The sequence below is a fragment of the Chanos chanos genome, chromosome 13, assembly GCF_902362185.1.
Source record: "Chanos chanos chromosome 13, fChaCha1.1, whole genome shotgun sequence".
In the NCBI taxonomy this organism is placed as follows: Eukaryota; Metazoa; Chordata; class Actinopteri; order Gonorynchiformes; family Chanidae; genus Chanos; species Chanos chanos.
The window spans coordinates 10,839,544-10,851,321 of NC_044507.1; the positions used below are offsets into that span (position 1 = coordinate 10,839,544).

Sequence of the window (11,778 nt, forward strand, 5' to 3'; positions counted from 1 at the left end):
ATGGTCAAGAGCAGTCGCTAAAAATTTATAACACAGATCGGTTTTGGGCTAGCTGAGTGATGTTTTTACAGAGTTTTGTTTTAGTTTTGCTCCTGTTCAGACATATCCTGTACTTATCCTTGTTTTTTTTTTTTTGTTTTTTTTTACTGTAACATTAGTTTGAGTCCCACCTACTTTCATAAAAGCTTCCTGTTGGAGACAGACTTAAAAAACAGTTGTACAAAAGGCCTCCACCAAGAGCCCAGCCTGGCCAATTACCATTAGAACTTTACAGCCTTGTTCTGTTCCTTCACTGCTCTGAACATGGATTATGGCTTTTCCATATCCTCTTGTGTTGACCTGTCAAATATCGTGGTTCCTTTCCTGTCTAATTTTTGATGAGTTTTGCAAGTATCAGGGAACTGTCAAGGGAACAGAGGTCATCAATAGCATTTGTGAAAGCTCTCACGTGTGTACAATATGGATGTGTTTTTCTTTAATACACACACACACACACACACACGCATGCACGCACACTTACACTCATACACACAACCAAGTTTGTATGTCTACACGCACGCACACACACACACACACACACACACGCTTTCACTCGTGCATGCAGCCAAGAATGTACGCCTGCACACACACGCGCGCACACACACACACTCACACACACACACACACACTGGAACTCCTTGTGCCCCCTCAGTTGCAGCTCTGCTGAATGGTTTTAGCAGCTGTGGGCAGGTGTCAGGTCCAGGGCCTGGCGGGCTGAATGGAGCGTCTTAGGTTTGGGTCGTGTGATGAGGGGAAGGCTTTGGGAGTCGTGCGCGTCCGGTCAGGGCCAGAGGCCAGGGTACTCCTGGATACGGAAAACCTCCTCGCTTTCAGGATGGAACTGTCAGCTGATCTCTCATGGGAGGGGAAGGGAAAGAGGAAGTTGGCAGGTGTGTGTGTGTGTGTGTGTGTATCTGGGTGAGTGGAGGGAGAGTATAGGCATTGAAATTAACAGTGACATTGGGGAGGTCTGTTTTTGAGATAAAACACTGCAACCCACCCCCTCCGCCCCCCCCTCATCCCCGGCACCCCAACCTCAAACCCCCAGTCTCTGAACCGAGCCGCAGCTGTGAGCTAAACTGTGTGACTGTGTGTACGTGTACTTGTTTTACTAGACCTCTGAGACCCAATTGTCCTCACAAGTATAGAAATATGTTATTAAAACCCAGAAAATTCATTTTACTGCTCCTCACTTATACAAAAACACTTTTTGATAAACATCCACTTTTTACTGTGGAGGCAGAAGGTGGCAAAATGTTCCTTGTTTATGGTTTTGTTAGGGTTAGACTGATCAGCAAATTGGAAGTCAGTATGAGTTATAGGAATGCACTCACTAAGACTGCAGTATGTATGTGTGTGCGTGTGTGTGCTTGTGCTTGTGCATGTGTGTGTATGTGTGTGTGTATGTGCATGTGTTTGTGTAGGTTGTGGGAGGGAGAGATAGAAACAGGGAGAGAGAGAAAGAGATAGAGATAGATAGAGAGATAGCATGACACAGAGAACAGGAGTGGATGGACACATCAGAATTTAATGTAGTCTCTCTAATGTACCTCGCTGGCCAGATGTATTTCTAGGGAAGGGGTGTGTGTAGGGTGTGAGTGCTTGAGCAAACACAGTGTGTTTGACGAAAGAGCACTTCCCATAGCCCGGAGACACTGTAGGATGCAGCATGTCTGCAGACTGATAAGGCAGTGAAGTGTGGGTAAGCCTGCAAGAGTCTTCCCCGCATGCTGTTTCCTGATTGGGCCCCTGATCTCACAGTTAAACCAGAGTGACCTCTCATCACCCCTTCCCGTGGTCACTTGGATTGGGCAAAGCTCCCATCAATCATTTATTCCCCTCCCCCTCCTACTACCACAGGAGCAAATGGCCTGTGTAGAAAGGCACATACTCACGTACAGCCCTCCTTTAAACTGCCATTCACTGGAGAATCATCAGTAATCTATTCAAGTTATCAGTTTAATCTGACCTCTACAGAGAAATGACCGTAAGTGACCGTGTTTTCAGCCTACCTCCTTTAATGGGTTAGGTTTCTCCAATACAGAATTAGTCTGTCACTGATGTGCAGCCCAGGTTTGCTGACTTGAGTGTACCTATAGTTGTCATCAGTGAGCTTTTTTAAATTTGTGCTTGGCACTTCTAACATTTAGAGATGTCAAAATCTTTATGTCTTTCTCTTTTTATCCATTCTCTGACTGTACAGTTAGTTGTTATTAGATGTAGTACTGAGAGCATTCTTCCTTTTCGGTACCGAACTGGTCGTGTTGCGGTAGTTGTCTGCATAGTCTCCATCCTGTGGTTGGGAGAATGTGTGTGGGTCCATGTGTTTTGGTGGAGAGATGTCCTTTCTGACTTGCGGTTGGACGAGCACGTTTATTTTCAGGGTTCATAGCATGCGATGGTAGATGCTGTTTTGCGCTGTATCAGGAAGGCAGGTTGAAACTTGCCTCTCCCATTCTCTCCTGTAATAATGGTGTTTAGGAAACAGAGTGGACAGGAAAGGCAGATACGGCATGGAAGAATAGAGGGATATCCCTTTACAGGACTCCCTCCTTTCCCCTGTGGACTGGCCTGGAAGAGAGAGAGAGAGGAGGAGGGTCGCTCAACAATTCTTCTGAACTTCCCTCGCTCCTTTTTATAAAAGCACACACATACAGTCACACGCCCACACACACACACACACACACACACACACACACACACTCTCATAAAGACACTCTCACACACATGCACGCACACGCACACACCCACACACACACACACACATACAGTCACACGCCCACACACACACACACACACACACACACACACTCCCATAAAGACACTCTCACACACATGCAAGCACACACACACACCCACACACACACACACACACACACACACACACACACACACCCATAAAGACACTCTCACACACATGCACGCGCGCACACACACACACACACACACACACACACACACTCTCATAAAGACACTCTCACACACATGCACACACACACACACACCCACACACACACACACACATACAGTCACACGCCCACACACACACACACACACACACACACACACTCCCATAAAGACACTCTCACACACATGCAAGCACACACACACACCCACACACACACACACACACACACACACACACACACCCATAAAGACACTCTCACACACATGCACGCGCGCACACACACACACACACACACACACACACACACAGACACGTCCACACCCACAACACACACACAGACGCACACACACACAGCTGCGCATGCACGCACGCACGCACGCATACACACACACACACACGCCCATAAAGACACTCTCACACACATGCACGCGCACGCACACACACGTACACACACGCACACACACACACAAATGCGCACACACGCACATACACACACACACACACACACACACACATTAATTCAGCTATTAATCTGTACTTATATGTTTATAAGTACATAGAGCTTTGCACTCATGTACATTTCATTGTCCTCTGGGTCATCACTGCAGGGACTCTGTCCCCCCGATTAGCTTGTGTGGCCTACTGGCCTTGATACTTCAAAGCTAAATCTCATCAGATATTACCCTCAGATTGGGAGAAATCTTGGCTGAGCATGCTGTGCGTTGGAGCAGACTGAGCTTTGTGGCTTAAGACCCCATTTTAATTACACTTGGCTGGAGAGGAAAGTAACTCCTCTAAGTCATTCTATCCATGGTCACCAAGGGAGTGATTGTTTCTGGATGGATCAAAGCCAGCAAAAGGAGGCACTGTGCGTTTGGCTGCATCCCACAAAGTCCCAATTTTTAAGGAGTAAGCTCGAAGCATCATGAAAACACATACCCAGGAGAGAGAGAAAAAGAGTGTTATTCGCAGCTCCTTGACTAGCTGGAGTCGGCTAAGTTGGCATCACGTGATCTTCACAACAACCCCACAGGGCTGTGCAGAAATGACCAATAATGCGGCACTGGTTAACTCAAAGCCAGTACTGGGTCTGACCAGTAAAGATTTCTACCCACTGGCACATCCAGGCTATTAGAAAGTAGGACGTGAAGCCTGTGAAGCCTGGACGTGAAGAGGTGCTGAAGTTAAGGGGTTTTCTTCTTCTTTAACACGTTCTCTTTTGTGTGTGTGTGTGTTCCAGGTGCTACCAGAGACATTGGCTCTGCTCTAACCCGCATGTGTATGAGGCATCGCAGCATCGAGGCCAAACTCCGACATTTCACCAAGTAAGTCTCTATCGTCACTGTCAAAAATCATCATCATCACACCCCCCTCATCGTCATTACCGTCACCTTCCTCATCATCATCTTCCTCCTCAAACTATTTCTAGGTTAGCCCCTCTCCTTCTGGCCAGTCGGGTCTCCTATCGAGGTGATCGGTAGAACTATTTATGGCCAGAACAGACAGAAAGCCTCCCAGGCCACTAACGCCTCTATCAGTGTTGAACTGTGAACTTCCCCTGAAGGCAAATATCCTTCCTCTGGATCTCAGTGTCTTTCTCTCCCCCCCCCCACCTTTTTTTTTTTGTTTTCAGTGCACTTATGGAAAAACTGATCACACCCCTTCAAGACAAAATCGAGGAGTGGAAGAAGACCGCCGCCCTGTTGGACAAAGATCATGCCAAAGGTTGGTGATGGGTCCGGTGTGGCATCTTCCAGTGGGGCCAGGAGAGCTGAGGCTCTCTGTGGTTTTCTCAGACCAAGTCTTTCATTTGGAGACCATTGACCTGAACATACACAGACAAAACGACTATTACATTTTCAGGACTGTTTCAAAGAACGTCCGCCACTGACCGGGAGAGGGAAATTGTTTTTGTTTTTTTTTTATGGTCCATTTTAGTGAAAACATGTCTTTTCGAAAGTGTATATACCGTTTCTGCAACGAGTAAATAGCTCTCAGAAGAGAACAGTTGTCTCAAATATTTTTACATGTCTTTTTTTCCAGAATACAAGCGTTCTCGACAGGAGATCAAGAAAAAGTCATCGGACACATTGAAGCTGCAGAAGAAAGCGAGGAAAGGTCAGTTCAGAGGGCTCTAGAGATTAACACATCTCAGCAGTTTAGCATTAGCACCAGGCATATTAGTGCCAAAACCCTTTTCCCACCCAACCTCCACTCTTCTGCAGACCAGTCTGATGGACAGATTATTTGGGTTAAAGTGAGATTAAGGGTTAGGGGGTCAGGTCAAAAGGCCATTAGTACTCCCTTAATGGGGGTAAGGGGCAGAAATGCACAACAGTGTCCTCTGGTGGTAAATATGATCAATCTAGTGTTAAAGCGCTAGACCAAGCTAAGATTCTCTCTCTCTCTCTCTCTCTCTCTCTCTCTCTCTCTCTTTCTCTCTCTTTTCTGTCTTAAACATGGCAGTAATCATTGACAGTTTGCAGCTTGATCATATCTGTAGATCTGGAGCCTTTGTTTTTTTTTCTGCTTAAATTTGCAAACCTTAAATACCTTTGCAAAGTCTCTCTCTCTTTGTAATGTGATATTCTCCCTACCCTTCCCTCTCTTGCTTTTGCTCGCTTGGCCCATGCTCTCCTTATAGAACTCCCAGGTATGTATTCGTCTGTAGCGCTCCATGTAGACTAGAGTCCAGTCCATGCCATTTCAATATTTGTTTGTTTCACTCGTGTGTGTGTGTGTGTGTGTGTGTGTGTGTGTGTGATCAGTATTGAGCAGATCATCTCAGTAAAAGACATGGGAAAGTGTCAATGTTTACTTTTGAATCGCTTGTTTTCATTGTAGGTCTCACCTTGTGTTCACTGTGCGCGCACACGTGTGTGTGTGTGTGTGTTTGTGTGTGTGTGTGCGTGCGTGTGTGAGAAGATGTTTCCTGTCTGGATGCTGACTGTGTCCTGCTGCTCTGTTGACACTCTCTTCATGATCATATAGGGACCTTTCAGTCATCACCTGGAGTGACCTCACTCCCAGCACCTGTGCCAGCATCCTTCTCAAACCAGTCTCCTGTCAGTATATGTTAGAGTTCAACATCTGCTGCTCCGCTTTGCATACAGTTTTGCAGTTTTCTGTTTCTGTCGAAAGGTTGTTGGCACGGACATACTGGAAAGTAGACTGCTAAATGTCAACCATTTTACCCCTGTTTTTTCCCACCCCCCCTCTTTCTCTCTCTCTCTCTCTCTCTCTCTCTCTCTCTCTCTTTCTCTCCCTCTCTCACTCTCTCTCTCTCTCACTCTCTCTCTCCCTCTCTCTCTCTCTCTCTCTCTTTCTCTCTCACTCTCTCTCTCTCTCTCACTCTCTCTCTCTCTTTTGCAGGTAGAGGAGGTTTGCAGCCACAGTTGGACAGTGCCATGCAGGATGTGAGTGACATGTATCTGCTGATGGAGGAGACAGAGAAACAGGCAGTGCGCAGAGCCCTCCTGGAGGAGAGGGGGCGATACTGCACTTTCATCAGTCTTCTGCAACCAGTTGTGGTGAGAGAAGTAGGGGAAGGGGGGGGGCAGCTGAATAGATAGCTTCTTAGTGTATAACAGTGTTCTGGGATACTTAAAAACACAGGAGGTGTTTTGGGTGAACATTGCCTACCTTTAGGCGAACATAGACAGCCAACATCCTATGGAGGCTTTACATTACGAGCAAGTCATTTTTCTAACCCTAGTCCAGCATGTTGTGCTTCGTACTAACACACTCAGAAGGCTTCACTTGTTTTCAGGAAGGGTTAGTACCTGTGAAGTCTGTGATTCTGTAGAGGGTCATTACCCAACCCTGTCATTCATGTATTTTTTCCCGTAGGTATTTAGTAGGGATATGGCTTTTGAATGAGAGCCATAGTCATGTAGTCATAGAGTGACAGAGCTCTCCTGGGTATTCAGCCCCATAATGTCTGTGAGCTGCACTGAAAAAAAAAAAAGTTCATTGGAATGTCTTGAAAGCAATATAGACATTATTCTATGCGATTGAAATGTGTTTTGTGAAAATGAACTTAATTTAGCTCAGTTTGTCTGAATCGAACCAACACCGTTTGTTAAAATGGATTAAGTGTAGTATTTTTAGTCAACCCGATATATTCAGTTGAATCTAACACTAGCGACTGACAAAGTTTCAGCATTGTAGCAGTTCCTCATGGGTCTCACACGTGGCTCAGTAGGATTTTTGTATAATTGGATTTGTGGATCTAGACCACAGAGGAAGTTGTAATGCACACTGAGGTTCACGCTATACTCCCCCGATCCATCCCACACTAATCTAACACCCCTGACCAATCAGTGCAAGTCGTTACTGCAGCGACAGGCAGATGATCCCCTGCTGGCTTCCCACTCGTGAATACTGGCAGTTGAGTCTGTGTGGATGCTTGGCCAGGCTAGAAATACTGCTACTGGGATATAAACCCAGGTCTGCATTGTGGGGGTGGGGATGGGGGCTTGCGTCTTTTCTGCTGCACCACCTGCTAGTCTGGTGAATGTTTGTACCATAAATATGTGTGGTACTTTTCTTTCACAGTAAGCAATAGTTGTCTCTGCTGAAAAGCGGCCCTCTCTTCTTTTCTCCTCTTCGTCTTTAACGTGAAGTTTGATGGTTCTGAAGGGTTTGTTTCAAACGTTGGTTTGAATGTCTCTCATTTTCCAGATGTGGCTTAATTTAGTTCAGTTTTCATCTCGGCATGATTGAAATGGGTGGATTTTGCTGAGATGAAATGCCTTCTAAGAGACTGAATCACGTTCAGAGGAGGCACATAAGTCAAATGTGGAATATTAATGAACTGCAGTTAAGTAAATTAGACGCCCCTTCATTACTCTTTCCTCTCAGTTTACTTCCTCAAGACCATATGTTTCTCTCCTCATAGTCTTTACCGGCTCATGTTCAGAATGGTTGTCTTCTTCACATCCAATCCAACAGGAGCAGAAACGTATTTATTTTATAGAAGAAAGTTAACACACTGAATTATGCTCCAGCACATCTTTACTGTGATGTCAAATATGCGTATGTGTAGTTGAGAGGGCTGACCTCAGGTCAGTTCCCTGTGACTGTCTCAGGTGTTAAGCAGTGTCTTACCTCTGCTTGTCTTTTACCAGAATGGAGAGATTTCCATGCTTGGAGAGGTTACTCACCTTCAAGCCATCATGGATGACCTTACTGTCCTGACCACAGACCCACACAAACTACCAGAAGCAAGCGAACAGGTGATCTGTCAAACAAAAAAAAACAAACAAACATGCATGTCATCATGTCCCATCTGGTTATCCAGTCATCTGGCCATGGGCTATCTGTCATACTGATGAGGGGAAAGAAAGGATTTGTTTTGTGTCCCAGTCATGTCAAATTGGAAATCAAATTCTACAACCTGTGTGTAAACAATGCAATCCAAATTCAAACTAATGAATTGGAGTCAGTTTCAAAATTTTGAATTAGGTAACAAACCTGGTCGTTACCAACGGTGGCAGCGCTTGGCTGCGTCGATAGAGCGTCGATGTGATCGTCACGGTTCTGATCTTAGCTAAAGCTGTTGTGTTTATGTCCGCTCTTTTCTCTGCCCTTGTGCAGGTGATCGTGGATCTAAAAGGCTCAGACTACAGCTGGTCTTACCAGACCCCACCCTCATCCCCCAGCAGCGTGGGGTCCAGAAAGAGCAGTCTGTGCAGGTACGGACCTGAGGAGCACACGGACACTTTAACACAGCCTCTCAGGGATTCTGGGGCTTTCTCCTTCATGATATTACCCGTGTCCTCTGGTTAATTAATCATAAATAGCACTGCCAGTCTATGAGAATAATTCATAAGTGATAAACCATATTTGAAATGTGAAGTTTTCACCGTTCTCTACACCTGGATATTTTTGGGTAATTTAATTGTTCGTAGGGTATTTTGTCTGTGTACGGGGGAATAAATGAATAACACTGCTTTTAGCATGTGTATTTGGAAAAAGCTGTCTCTCACAAGCTGCCCTCGTTTAATGTTTTTCTCAGTTTGGTGCATCTGCCACCGGGGGGCGCCCATCGCCTGAGCAGCGTGTCCTCTCATGACTCGGGTTTCGTCTCTCAAGATGCCAATGTGCACTCCAAACCTCCCTCTCCCATGCCCTCTGACATCACCAGTCAGGTATAGCAACATTAAATCTCTCACAAAAATAAACACGCAAAGCGCAAGGCTGTCCTGAACTTCATTTGACCACATCTGATCTTTTACTCCCAAATCCAGATTTTTTTTTTTCTAGATTCTGCTATATAGAGTTTTATAAAATTCTCTGTGGTAAAGACTGAGGTCAAGGATGGACGTGCATAGCGCTGTAATAAAGAAAATGTAAGAAAGTTTCTATTCTCTCTTTCCATCACGCAGAAATCCTCCAGCTCAGCATCCTCAGAGGCCTCTGAAACCTGTCCGTCCGTCAGCGAGTGCGGCTCTCCCACATCCGTGAGTACCGCGCTGCCTGAGACGTCACCTCAAAAAAGCGGTTACCGCAGTGAATACTTCTCTGGTTGTTTTTTGTCATTGAAGATACTTATTTTTAATTTACTATATAATTTATTTATTTTTATTTTAGCTTTGGTTTTTGGGATTTTGTGGTCCGGTGCTTTAAAAAGGGCCTTGGTGATGCTTGCTTTAAAGAGTCCTCATGGTTTTTCTCCTTCATAAGCTGTCTTGACCATCGTCTCTGCCCATTCCACAGTTTGGCTCATCCTTCGCTACCTTCCGCCCTGCTCATTCTTATAATGACTCCGTCAGGCCTCTCTCATTCATACTTCCTGCATCCCCACCCTATAATCTTTCCCCCGGATCAAACTCTCCCTCACCCACATCAAAGGTTCCGCACTGGAAGGTTTGTTTTCTTTCTTTTTTTTTATTTAAACTGTTTTTGTTGCTGTTTGCTATCTTTTATTTGTCATACTTTTTTTGGTCAACTTTCATTAATTACTTCACGCACTTTCCGCATAACTCATTGTTTAATTTTGGTGTTGTTTATATGTTTAGCGTTATTGACATTCTTAACCGCTTTTGTTTGTTTTTGTTTGTTTATCACGCTTGACCCGCGCACACCGCGATGGTTAAGCTGATGATCTCAGAAGCGATCTTTAAAACTACTGGTTGACAAAGCAAACCAGCAGTAGTTTAGGTTGATTTCTGTGGGCTTTCAATGCTGTGTCCTGCCTCTTCAGGATTGGTCCAAATCGGGTCACTATGAGCAACCACCAGGTGCCCCAGTGCAGCGAAGGAGTGACCTCTCAGAGCGACTCAGAGAACCAGAGCTCTCTAGTGGTCCAAGAGGAAATGGCATGATGCACCCTGAGGACCCTTACAGGGCAAGGATGAGCTCAGCAAATGTCACTGCCAAGGTACTTAGTTAATCACACTCATAAATACTCTCACAGTAGTAAACCATTGTCTTATACTATAAAATCATTTATAGATACATATATTTAAGTAGCTTATTGTAGTATGAGATCACTGAAGCTCAATGAGGCATTCTGCCTATGTATTGTAATGCTGTATGTCCTACTCTCTTGTTGTGTGTGTGTGTGTGTGTGTGTGTGTGTTTAATAGCATGGTAAAGCGATGTCATCAGCGGCCAGTGAGCTTGCCATGGTTCTGACTCGTGGTCTCAGTATGGAACAGCAGAAGAGCAGCTGTGACTCACTGCAGTACTCCAGTGGTTACAGCACCCAGAACACCACACCATCCTGCTCAGAGGACACCATTCCTTCACAGGGTAACACACACACACACACACACACACACACACGTTTACTGACACTTTGATATTATCTATCGTCACACTATACTTTACACATTATTTAATCTCTCTCTCTCTCTCTGTTTCTGAAGGCTCTGACTATGACTGCTACTCTATGAATGGAGATGCTGATAGTGATGCTCAGACAGACTTTGACAAGTCCTCCACAGTCCCTCGCCATAGCAACCTGGCTCAGAACTACCGCCGTATGATCCAGACCAAGAGGCCAGCAAGCACTGCTGGGCTGCCCGGAGGAACAGGTGTGCAGGGAGCGTCTGCTGCCAATAGTAAAGGAGGAGGAGGAGGAGGAGGAAGCATTTCCTCTGGAACTGCCACCATTCGCCGAACTCCCTCCTCGAAGACCGGAGTGAGACGCACCCCCTCGAATTCCGGGCCGATCCCCATCCGACCTCCCATCGTCCCCGTTAAAACCCCCACCGTCCCAGACTCCCCAGGGTTCCCCAGTCCTCCGGAACACAACGGGAGCGAAGAAAGCTTCTACGGGGATGATGGCTCTCTGGAAACCCTGGAATACAAGGCTTCGCCCAAGCGAATGAGTTTGCCTAACCCAGCGTGGGGCTCCGGAAGTGGGCTGGAGATGAGCCCTTACGTCCAGCAGCCTGCGGCTATGGCCCTGAGCACGGAGGAGGAGCAGCTTTTGGCTGCCAATCGCCACAGCCTGGTGGAGAAGATCGGCGAGTTAGTGGCCAATGCCCACGCCCTGGGAGAGGGCCAGTTCCCCTTCTCCGCGGACGGAGTGTCCGGCCAGGGACACCAGAGGGACCCGCGGGGACCACAGGACAGCGAGGACATGTTGAGGACCATCCGCAGAGGCGTCCGCCTACGAAGAACTGTCTGTAACGACAGATCGGCTCCTAGGATCATGCGATAGGCCAGCAGAAGACAGCTTGTCACTGCCAACTCTCTCCCCAAATTATTCCTCAAAGGGATATCCCTTTGTTATTTCTAACGTCAAGTCCTTCATTATGAAATAAGTGTTAATGAAAGCTATGTCACTGTAATATGAGTGTGTATGGACATGATTTCCA

The 11,778-nt window shown here is 46.1% G+C and overlaps 1 protein-coding gene across 2 annotated transcripts in view; it reads left to right on the forward strand.

Moving 5' to 3' along the window:
- Nucleotides 1-11,778, forward strand: part of mtss1la (MTSS I-BAR domain containing 2a) — a 23,217-nt gene extending 11,439 nt beyond the window's left edge. The window contains exons 4-15 of one of the 2 annotated variants that reach the window (XM_030790049.1): nucleotides 4,188-4,272; nucleotides 4,581-4,672; nucleotides 4,991-5,065; nucleotides 5,592-5,600; nucleotides 6,320-6,477; nucleotides 8,077-8,184; nucleotides 8,546-8,732; nucleotides 8,927-9,099; nucleotides 9,337-9,411; nucleotides 10,155-10,331; nucleotides 10,540-10,705; nucleotides 10,822-11,778. In XM_030790049.1, coding sequence (XP_030645909.1) covers nucleotides 4,188-4,272; nucleotides 4,581-4,672; nucleotides 4,991-5,065; nucleotides 5,592-5,600; nucleotides 6,320-6,477; nucleotides 8,077-8,184; nucleotides 8,546-8,732; nucleotides 8,927-9,099; nucleotides 9,337-9,411; nucleotides 10,155-10,331; nucleotides 10,540-10,705; nucleotides 10,822-11,621 — 2,105 coding nt within the window. In that variant the 3' untranslated portion in view covers nucleotides 11,622-11,778. The remainder of the gene's footprint in view (nucleotides 1-4,187; nucleotides 4,273-4,580; nucleotides 4,673-4,990; nucleotides 5,066-5,591; nucleotides 5,601-6,319; nucleotides 6,478-8,076; nucleotides 8,185-8,545; nucleotides 8,733-8,926; nucleotides 9,100-9,336; nucleotides 9,412-10,154; nucleotides 10,332-10,539; nucleotides 10,706-10,821) is intronic. The other variant, XM_030790050.1, reaches the window with a different exon arrangement.